The 10961-nt window shown below is 40.6% G+C and overlaps 1 protein-coding gene across 2 annotated transcripts in view; it reads right to left on the reverse strand.

The window, feature by feature from the left end:
• The window catches only part of PKP2 (plakophilin 2), a 77208-nt gene extending 66567 nt beyond the window's left edge, over nt 1-10641 (reverse strand). The window contains exon 1 of one of the 2 annotated variants that reach the window (XM_032221247.1): nt 10309-10641. In XM_032221247.1, the coding sequence (XP_032077138.1) occupies nt 10309-10510 (202 nt within the window). In that variant the 5' untranslated portion in view covers nt 10511-10641. The remainder of the gene's footprint in view (nt 1-10308) is intronic. The other variant, XM_032221245.1, reaches the window with a different exon arrangement.
• Between the last annotated feature and the right edge of the window lie 320 nt (nt 10642-10961).

Genomic DNA, 10961 nt, shown 5'->3' on the forward strand with positions numbered 1-10961 from the left:
ATCCGCACAAATGCCATTAAGGCCAACATCGAAAAATCCTCTGATGATGCCAAATGCAGACTTTGCAAAGAAGCTGATGAAACTGTTGATCACATACTCAGCTGCTGTAAAAAAATTGCGCAGACTGATTATAAATTGCAGCACAATTCAGTAGTACAAATGATCCATTGGAATTTGTGCAAAAATTATAATATTAAAACAGCAACAAACTGGTGGGAACATCAGCCTGAAAAAGTCACCGAAAATCAGATGGTCAAGATCTTGTGGGATTTTTGTATACAAATGGACAAAATACTGGCACATAATACACCAGACATCACACTGGTTGAAAAAAATAAGGTCACAATCATAGACATCGCAATACCAGGTGATAGCAGGGTCGCCGAGAAGGAACATGAAAAAATCGCAAAATACCAGGACTTAAAAATCGAAATTCAACGACTATGGCACAAACCAGCAGTGGTAATTCCAGTGGTAATTGGCACACTGGGTGCTATTCCAAAAGCACTGGAATTACATTTAAAACAGTTAAAAATTGACAAAATCACCATCAGTCAAATGCAAAAAGCCGCACTGCTTGGATCTGCACGCATATTACAAAAATACGTTACGACGTCCTAGGCCCCTGGGTGGGGTCCGACTAGTAACCAATGCCAAATCCGGCAAAACAACTGGCCGCTGTGATACAATTGTATAACAACAACAACAACAATAATAATAATAATTCATTCTTAGTAAATTATTGACAGTGTTGTGGGAATTAGTTGTTTAGCAGAGTGATGGGGTTCAGGAAAAAACTGTTCTTGTGTCTAGTTGTTCCGGTGTGTAGTGCCCTATAGCGTCGTTTTACGGATAGGAATTGAAACAAATTATGTGCAGGATATGAGGGGTCTGTAGATATTTTCACAGCCCTCTTTTTGACTCATGCAGTATATTATATTGTGCAGTATATGTGTATACATACATACATACATACATACATACATACATACATACATACAGTGTCCGTGTGTGTGTGTTGCATTTGTGCTGATAAATAAAGGGAGACTAGTATAGATCTATTTCAAGCTATTTAGCTCTTATCAGCTGGCCATACCCTGCTAGCTTGAAATAGATCTATATTAGTCTCCTTTTATTTATTTATCAGCACAAATGCAACACAAAAAATGGTTTTCTGCTTGGAAGGCTCCTAGGGTGGAGCTGAAAGGCAAAAGGGAAGCAGTATGCTCCCTCCTATATTTGGGCACACCAGGTCCTTTGACATAACACTCTGTGTTTGTGTGTGTGTGTGTGTGTGTGTGTGTGTGTGTGTGTAAGTGTAATATAGTGCAGTATACCAATAGTATCTCTGGAATACTTTTGGCAGTCTGAAGCACCATAATTTGTTATAGCAAACTCTCTCATACACATACAGACATTAGTAGAGCATATTAGAAACTTTTTGGGGGGTGGGGTGGGAAGACTAGTAGACGAAGCAGCTTCACCTTCTGGAGAGATTGTGTCACCATAAATCAGTTAGCCTTTAAGGTGCCAGGAACCCTTCTTTTATTTATTTTCCTCTCACTCAGAGGAAAAGCAATTATTTAGAACAAAGGCTAAGTAGAGAGATTAGATTTCCAAGGAAAAAGGAAGGGATCTTATCAGTTTAAAGCTGGATGCCTCATCTTCAGAGTTAGAAAACCAGCAGTCTATCATTAGGATCCTCACAAAATGGTTAGCTTATATAATATTCTGCCAACAAGAAATAGCCCATGGTGAAATCAAGTACTCTAAAAGGGATTTTATGTTGGCATTAAGTTCCAATTTCAGGAGCCCATCTTTCTCCAGGTTTCAAACTTCTATCATTAAACTCATAACAAAACCAAATCCATTATTTTCCAGCTGTTGAAGGGTTTCAATAATATTCTCTCCTTGCTTTCATTTCATTCATCCTTCTTGGACCACATATTTGAGATCAAGAAATTAAGTCCCTTGACCCATAATAACAAAACATATTTTAAAACCTAATGTAGGGTCATTTTACCACACTTATTTATTCAGTTAGGATTTGTTGGCAAAAGATATTATTTATTAATAATTGGAGCCTGGTTGATCTATAAACATTCCCGTGTTCCAGTGGTGGGTTTCAAAATTTTTTGGAACCTACTCTGTGGGTGTGGCCTCCTTTGTGGGAGTGGCTTGCCAACCATGTGTTTTCCCTCCCTCCCTCTCTCTCTCTCTCTCTCTCGCCTTCCTTTTGTCTCTCTGTCCCTTTTTTCTTTTTTTCTTTCATCTCTCACTCTTTTTCTTTCTTCTTTTTCTTTCTTTCTTTCTTTCTTTCTTTCTTTCTTTTTCTTTCTTTCTTTCTTCCTTCCTTCCTTTCTCTTTCTCTCTCTCTCTCTGTGTCACTCTGTGTGTGTGTGTGTGTGTGTGTGTGTGTGTGTGTGTGTGTGTCTGTCTGTCTGTCTGTCTGTCTGTCAGTGGTGGGTTTCAAAAAATTTTGGAACCTCTTCTGTAGGTGTGGCCTGCTTTCCGGGTCCACTGGTGGAACCTCTTCTAACCGGTTCGGTAGATTTGACAAACCGGTTCTACCGAATAGGTGCGAACTGGTAGGAATCCACCTCTGCCGTGTTCCAAGAAAAATAAGGCAACATCTTATATATCATTTGCAATGTATTTAACATAGTAAGATATATTTAAAACACTCCCTTTAAAATTTTTATTTTCTACAGAAAGATATTGGAAGAGAAAAAAAAAAATCTGTACCAAGGAAAACAGAGCAACATCTAAAATAACTGATGTAATTAATTTTTAGTTGCATAATCCCCATGGAATTATCTGCCCTATTTGCTCAAGTAAATTTGAAATTCTTTGTTCATACAAAACAGAAACCTTTTGTTCTGTATATAGAAAATGAACAACATCAGATATGTAGTCCAGTATCACCCTTTTAGAATTGAAGAACTCTGCAGGAAAAGAACTTAAGAACGGTGCAGATTTTTTCCCCCTGTGTATGAAAATCCATTGCTATATAAAGAAATCCCTGAAACTGACTCCTATGTACAGATGATCACTTTTGAGGACTGCAGATCTTACGTTGCCGTCAAACTTCTTTTAACTTCAAACGGGTGCATGTGCAATAAAGCACACTTTAATGTATAATTATGCAGTTCCTGTATTAAGGAACTTCAATCGCTACAGAGTGCTTTAAACATTTACTCTAGCATTTACAGGAATTACTGTATGAATATTATAGTCTGCAGAAAGCAGCGTCTCAACAATGCAAAATGATCTGAATTTAAAAGGTAGAAAAAGCGACAAGGAAACAAAAAGCTGTTGCCACTAAACCCAAATTGCAAATGTTTCACATCACAACTGCTCTTAGGCTTCCTCAGTTACAGGTATATTCTAATAAGAAATTTATACTACATCTTTCTACCAGATTTATTTCCGCCTATGGGCCCGATGCCAATTTTTAATTAAGTTCATTGGCCCGCCTCAGATAAAGACATGTTTTAATTACTATCTGTATCAAGGTTTGTAGGCAAGAAGAATCACAAAGAATGCCAATATTGAAACATCTCAGTGCTTTCTAAAGCAGGAGTGTCAGACTCGATTTCATTGAGCACCGCATCAGGGTTGTGTTTGAGCTCGGGATGGGGGCGTGGCCAGTTTGACATCACTTGTGTCAGGGGCACCTGTGGTGGCCCAAGCGCTCTCCCAGCGAGAACAGACTCCCGAGCTCCATTTTCAGCTGCAACCCTCTTCCAACGAAAACGTAGTTCAGCTGTGCATGACCCTCCTGAACTCCATTTTCACTGGCAGAGGCCGGTCCTTCGCGGTCTCCAGGGTGGCCCCGCAAGCTAGATCTATGTACCCATGGGTCCCGGACCTTGAGTTTGACACCCGTATTCTAGACAGTACCGATCTTTGATGATAAAGCTGCCCCCTTAATCTTACAGAATTGGATCTTTCTAGCTCTCTGCAGATTCACCCAAACTTATCATCACTTAATTAATTAAAGAACAGCTTTCCTACCTCTTTGGTTAAATTTAAAAAAAACTTAGTGGAAATCTTTGCAGATGCAGATAAAGCTCTTGAGAACATGTCTGTAACCCCAGTTAATACAGAATATTATTGAGTCACTGTAACCTTAAGCCTGTCACTTTTGTATCTACTTCCAGGATCTATTGACATTTATTATTAATATTTATAGTTCTTGCCTGCAGGCAGCTACATGTTCCTTTAAGAAATTCACTGGTGGATACGTCCTGTGCTTCTTAAACACTCACACTTTCAAATATATCCATTGGGAAATGAGCCAATAGATAATCCTTTTGCTTAAAGCACTTCCATTTACTGTTGCAGTAAGAAACTTACAATTCAAAAGCATAGTGTTAAATAAAAGGTAAATAAAGGGCAGACTACTGTAAAAGCTCAGGAGAGAGTTGATAAAAGCTAAGGGTTGCACATTTCTTTCTTTTTAAAAAAATGCTTTTGTGAACCAAATGCTGGCTGAAATTCTTAAGGCAATAGACTACTGTCAGTAAAGAAAGAAGGTAAGCTTCTTCTACTAATGCAACTGTAAAAAAAGACTTTCCCATACAGTATTTGATAAGTGGTGAAGACAAATTAAGAGCCTTTAAGAAATCGTAGTATGCATTTTTTTTACAGTAGATTGAGTATCATACATACATAGATCCACTCACTATGATGTGCATGGCTTTGAATGAACTGTAACATATCATTCAAATCCTAATATTGGATCAACTACTTTCTAAAAACTAGTTACTGAAATCTCAGCTTTTAATTTTTTAAAAAAAGTTTAGTAGCTCAACATTCCTCTGAGAACTTCTGATCATAAACACGAGTCCTACTTTGTTCTATCTTTAGAACAAACACTGTAATGTAAGTTAACTTAAGAGATAACTTGGATCACGCATTGTCCTAGGTCATGTTGTCTATAATCCTACTTCATTAAATAAATCACCCATTAGAAGAATTCAAACAGCATCCTGAATCCCAATGATTTAATATGCACTAAAGCGAAGTGAAAATAGTCCCCGATTGGGTATTTAAACTAGGATAAGACTAATCTGACATTCAAATGATAAACAAGCTAACAATAAGAACCAAGAAGGAAACTTCAGTGAACCATAACAATCCAATCCAGTTTGCAAAATAGTAAACGCAGAGATTCACTTGCTTTGCAATATTGCAAAGAGAAGGACATTCTTCCTACAATTTGGGATGCTCTAAATCAATCAATCAATCAATCAATCAATAAATAAATAAATATTGCCTTATTTTGGCCAGTGACTATATCATAAAGGTTCCCCTTACACATATGTGCTAGTTGTTCCTGACTATGGGGGGTGATGCTCATCTCTGTTTCAAAGCCGAAGAGCCAGTGCTGTCCGAAGATGTCTCCATAGTCATGTGGCCAGCATGACTGAATGCCAAAGGCACACAGAACACTGTTACCTCCCCACCAAAGGTGGTTCCTATTTTTCTACTTGCATTTTTACATGCTTTCGAACTGCTAGGTTGGCAGAAGCTGAGACAAGTAATGGGAGCTCACTCGGCTATGTGGTGCTAGGGATTTGAACTGCCGAACTGCCGACCTTTCTGATTGACAAACTCAGCATCTTAGTCACTGAGCCACTGGATCCCACACACAGGCAAAATGGCATATAGTTGCATAAAATAACCCCAAACCAAAAGTCACAAAACAAATTTATCTCAACTTCACAATTAAAGGGAATTGGGGAACATGTCTTGTTCCAGTGAGGGGAAGTGAGTTTTGTCATCTAAGTCTATATAGGCTTCGACACACATTTTGGCTACCTTTTTGTCCATCTCTGGACTGGAACAAGCAAGGAAACATGAATTGTGATGTTTCATAGGAAACTTGGAGGCTGATAAAGCAATAGCTTATTTACCAGAGATAGGCAAACATGATCCCTATACAACCTGTGGAATTCAATTCCCAGACTTCCTAAGCCAGCATCCCAGAAATTCTAGGAGTTGAAATCCACAGGTCATAAAGAGGCCATAGATGTCGACTTCTGCTATATAATATGCAGAACTCTTACAATTATGTCGTAAAGAGATAAAACATGAGGAGAAATGGAGGTAGGTTAATTTATGGTTGGTACCTTCAGGCCAGGGAGTGTATCTAAGATATCCTTGGATTGACTGCGGAATTATCTAGTTAAAGACGTTAGTCATAAGCTTGTCACCCTGGGGGAACATTCAGTCTCTACGTTTAGAGAAACAGCTAATAGAGACAAGTTTCCATTCTTGAATGAAAGAACTAGAGCTTCAAAGAGTTTGAAAAAAGTTCTTCAAACATCATTTCAGTAAGAAGGAGTGACAAATATATTCCTTACTCGATTGTTGACAAATCATGCTTTATGCAATTCTATACCATACATTGTTTATAGTGGAGTTATGAAAATAGCAACCTCTGATTTCTTCACAGAAGCATTCATACTAGATACATACCAAGTATCAAAAATAATATTTGTCAAGGGATAATATGGAGGCTGAACTAACATCTCCAAATGATTTTATCCTCAAAGTCCTGCTTTATATATTTCAAACACATATCACTTGACTTCCCAATACCAAAACCTCAAGGCAGTGTGAAAGAATCTGATTATTTAGTTGATTAGTATGGTCACTTTTTGAGTAGTTGGGTGGATGATGTGGGGGAAAATTAAAGAAGCTAGTATTTTCCTTTTAAAAGGAACACGGTGGCTCAGTGTCTAAGATGCTAAGCTTGTCGATCAGAAAGGTCGGTAGTTTGGCGATTCGAATCCCTAGCGCTGCGTAACCGAGTAAGCTCCCTTTACTTGTCCCAGCTTTTGCCAACATAGCAGTTCGAAAATATGTAAAAATGCAAGTAGAAAAAATAGGGGCCACCTTTGGTGGGAAGGTAACAGCGTTCCATGTGCCTTTGGCGTTCAGTCATGCCAGCCACATGACCACGGAGATGTCTTCGGACAGCGTTGGCTCTTCGGCTTTGAAACGGAGATGAGCACCTCCCCCTAGAGTTGAGAACGACTAGGACATATGTGCGAAGGGAACCTTTACCTTATTTTCCTTTTGCACATAAGATCCATACACAGCCATGGCAAAGAATAATGGGAAAGGGCCAACAAAGGATATCAAAAAGTCAAGATGGTGTTCACAACTGCACAAATGAGGGCTCACGTGAGGATGCCCCTGGGAGAAAGCACACAAGCCACATCTCTGTGGTCATGTGGCCGGCATGACTGAATGCCAAAGGTGCATGGAACACTGTTACCTTCCCACCAAAGGTGGCCCCTATTTTTTCTACTTGTACAAGCACAAATTTGGGTGGTGATAAAAGTTACTTCATGGAGTGGTGTTAATATGGTTCTGCAGTTCTAGTCTTTTTCAACTTAATATCAAAGAACTACCAGCGTTCCCAGGGCTCCATGACTAGGTCTTTGAAATATGGATCACGGTAATAACAGTTAAAATTATTACTATACAGATAGTCCTTGACTAAAACAGTTCATTTAGTGATCATTCAAAGTTACAATGGGATTGAAAAAAGTGACTTATGACCTTTTTTTCACTTATGACCATTGCAGCATTCCTTGTGGCCATGTCATCAAAATCCAGATACTCAGCAACTGATTCATATTTATGATGATTGCAATGTCCTGTGGTCACATCATCATCCTCTGTGACCTGCTGACAAGCAAAGTCAATGGGGAAGCCAGTTTCCCTTAGCAACTGTCATTAAATGGGGCAAAACTCACTTAACAAATGTTCCATTTAACAACAGAAATGTTGGGCTCAATGATGGTCATAAGTCGAGGACTACTCATATAGGATTGGGAAGGTGAATGTTTTAACAATTGGGTAAAAGCCTAGGCTTAAAACTTTTTATGTTAATTGTGTAAAGCTTCCGTAGGCTTAGTGATCAAAACAGATAAGTGATATTATTGGGACTCCATTCCAATAATAGTAAAATAGTATTTATTTCTGAGATTGTATTTATCATATAATGTAATGTAATATGTAATGAAATATTGAAAGTGAAATATTTTTAACACTGAGGGTTTTGTTTTATTTATTTCATGTATTATAGGGCACAGATTTTCAACATCTCTTAACTTTGTCTTCTCTTTTAAATATATAGCAGCAAGCAATAAAATTTGCAATGTGGTGTGGCTGCATCTATTCTACAACAGATTTTTATCAGTTGACCTTATGCAAGATGAAAGTCGGCTGTACTATAAATTTGAAAATGGTCCATCCTACTATATCTAAAAAGATCATTTGCAATGACCCATAAATAACTGATCTTAAATTGGGGTGGTTTTGTATGGACATTGGCTCCTTCCTCAATGTTAATAATAATAATTTTATTAAATGTATATGCTTCCCAACTCCCAGTGACTCTTTCTGACAAGGTGACTTAGTAATATATATGAAATTGAAAGAGGAAGTCAGACATAAAAGGAAGGAGGAAGGGAGGGGAAGAACAACCTCATAATTGTACTGTTAATAATGATGCAAACTGAGAATAATGACTTATTCTAGTGAGACCCAGGGTCAAATTTCTCCACTCAGCCAAGAAGCTCATTGGCTAACTTGGATCATATGCTCTCTCCCAGCCTGACCTATCATCTCAACAGTCTTGTTGAGAAGGCAGAACAATGGGAATATGATAGTCATCTACGCTATTTTAAACTTCTGAAGAGAAGGTGGAATAGAAATTATGGATTCATCTACCTGGAGAATTGGCTCCTGTATCCACAGCCTAGACTGGCATAATGTTCCCACGACATTATGAGACATACAGTATATCTCAAAAAAACAACAACAACAACAAACAGTTGGGATCCCCAGCAGTTGACATACTATATCCTATGGTTATGGGGATTTGAAGATGTAACAACATTGTCAGGTGTGCATTCCAGGACAATTAAATAGCCTTGTCTTCCATACACTTCCCTCTCTCTATCATTTTCTGTGCAGTTTTCTTGGCAAGTTTTTTTAGAAATTGCCAAGAAAACTGCACAAGTTTTAGAAGTCTAAAAACTTTTAGAAAGTTTTTTTTTAGAAATTGCCATGGAAGGAGACCATTGCCTCCTTCCTAGGGCTGAGAGAGGGATCACCCAGCCAGCTTTGTGCCTAAAACAGGACTAGAACTCACCGTCTCCTAGATTATACCGTAACAGCTACACCAAGCTGGTTCTCACATATCTTTCTCTAAGCCTATTTTAAAGCAATGGCAAGATTGCTGATGAGTTGTAAAAGTTGCCTGCTAAATTGCAGATTGTTTATTATTATTTTATTTATTTGTTTTGTCAATCGTTTACAAGATAATAGGTATAAGAATAAACATGAGCATGAATGAAATGGGTACGAATAAATGGGGACAGTAGTACAGGGGCGGGAGGCACGACGGTGCGGTTATGCACGCCTTACAGACCTCTTAGGAATGGGGTGAGGTCAATAATAGACAGTTTAAGTAGAGCCAAGGTGGCGCAGTGGTTAAATGCAGCACTGCAGGCTACTGCTAGATCAGCAGGTCAGCGGTTCAAATCTCACCGGCTCAGGGTTGACTCAGCCTTCCATCCTTCCGAGGTGGGTAAAATGAGGACCCAGATTGTTGGGGGCAATATGCTGACTCTCTGTAAACCGCTTAGAGAGGCCTGAAAGGCCTATGAAGCGGTATATAAGTCTACTGCTATTGCTATTTAAGGTTAAAATTATGGGGATCTGAAGATGTAACAACAGAATCAGGTTGTGCATTCCAGGCATTGTGACCACTCTGTTGCTGAACAACACAACAAAAAAAGATTGTAGACCATTATAAGTTCCCTGTAACAAGAGATTGCATTACAGGTGCCTTTGTTGGTTTTAAACCTATCTCTCCAGTCCAGTCCAAAGTTAAAAGTTTCAGAAAGTTACGTTTGTTTGCTGCAGGAGATGAACTGAGGTACTCAACCGGATACCCTGCCTGCACCAAGAAAACTCTGCAAACACTTTTGTGGGAATACAAAACTTTGCCTGAAGTGTAATCCGGTTTCTTTCCCTGGCCCTTTGTGGGGAAGTTTTTACAAGAGCCCAACTTAAAACGCAAGAAGAAGACTTTAAAAATAAACAATGAAAGAGGAAGCGGAGGCGTAATTAAAAAATGCTTCTCTCACCTTAAAGGCGAAGGGAAAGGAAACTTTGAAGAAAACCATTCGCTCACCCGAAAAAACCGGACGGAGGGAGGGAGGGGGGGGGAGAAAAGGGCCCTGGGAAGCCGCTCCCCTGCCGACCCGAGGCACTCACCGTTGACTAGGGAGCCCCTGCTTTTTCGGGCCAAGGTCTGTTGGATTTGCCGCTGAATGCGGAGCGACTTTTGCGCTTCGGCTCTCCCGCCCGACAGCTTCGACGGCAAGGCGAGCGTGGAACTGTCCTGCTCATCCAGACCTTGCTGGCCCAAAACGGTGCGGATGTAGCCGGGGTCGGGACTGCAGACGGGAACGGCCATGGTGGCTGGGCGAGAGAGCGGACCTCGGCGGCTGGTGGGCAGTTGTCGGCCGCGCTCGGCCGGGACGGACTGAACTGGGCTGGGCTGGGCTGAGGGACCTGCCGAGGGGGTTGAGCGAGTCTCCACCTTCTGGCGGAGGAGCGCGGCGGCAACAGCCGGCCCCTCCCTTCCACCCAGCCACCCACCCCGCGGGAATCTGCCGGCCGCACCCGCGGGGCAGCTCCGCCTCCCGGGCCTCCTGTTTGGGCGCGCGTCACCTTTCATCCAGCCGGTCCGCCGAGTTGCCTCTGGCGCTCCGGGAACTGCGGTGATTTCTCCTTGCAATCTAGTGGCGGGGCAGGTGGGGAAGCAAATGGCAGAAGGCCAGAGTGGGGTCTTTGGGTCGTTACTCGGGAGTAAGTCCCCTACACCGTGGGGACCGCGGATAGCGATCACTTTTTAAATGCTGCCA

The sequence above is a fragment of the Thamnophis elegans genome, chromosome 7, assembly GCF_009769535.1.
Source record: "Thamnophis elegans isolate rThaEle1 chromosome 7, rThaEle1.pri, whole genome shotgun sequence".
In the NCBI taxonomy this organism is placed as follows: domain Eukaryota; kingdom Metazoa; phylum Chordata; class Lepidosauria; order Squamata; family Colubridae; genus Thamnophis; species Thamnophis elegans.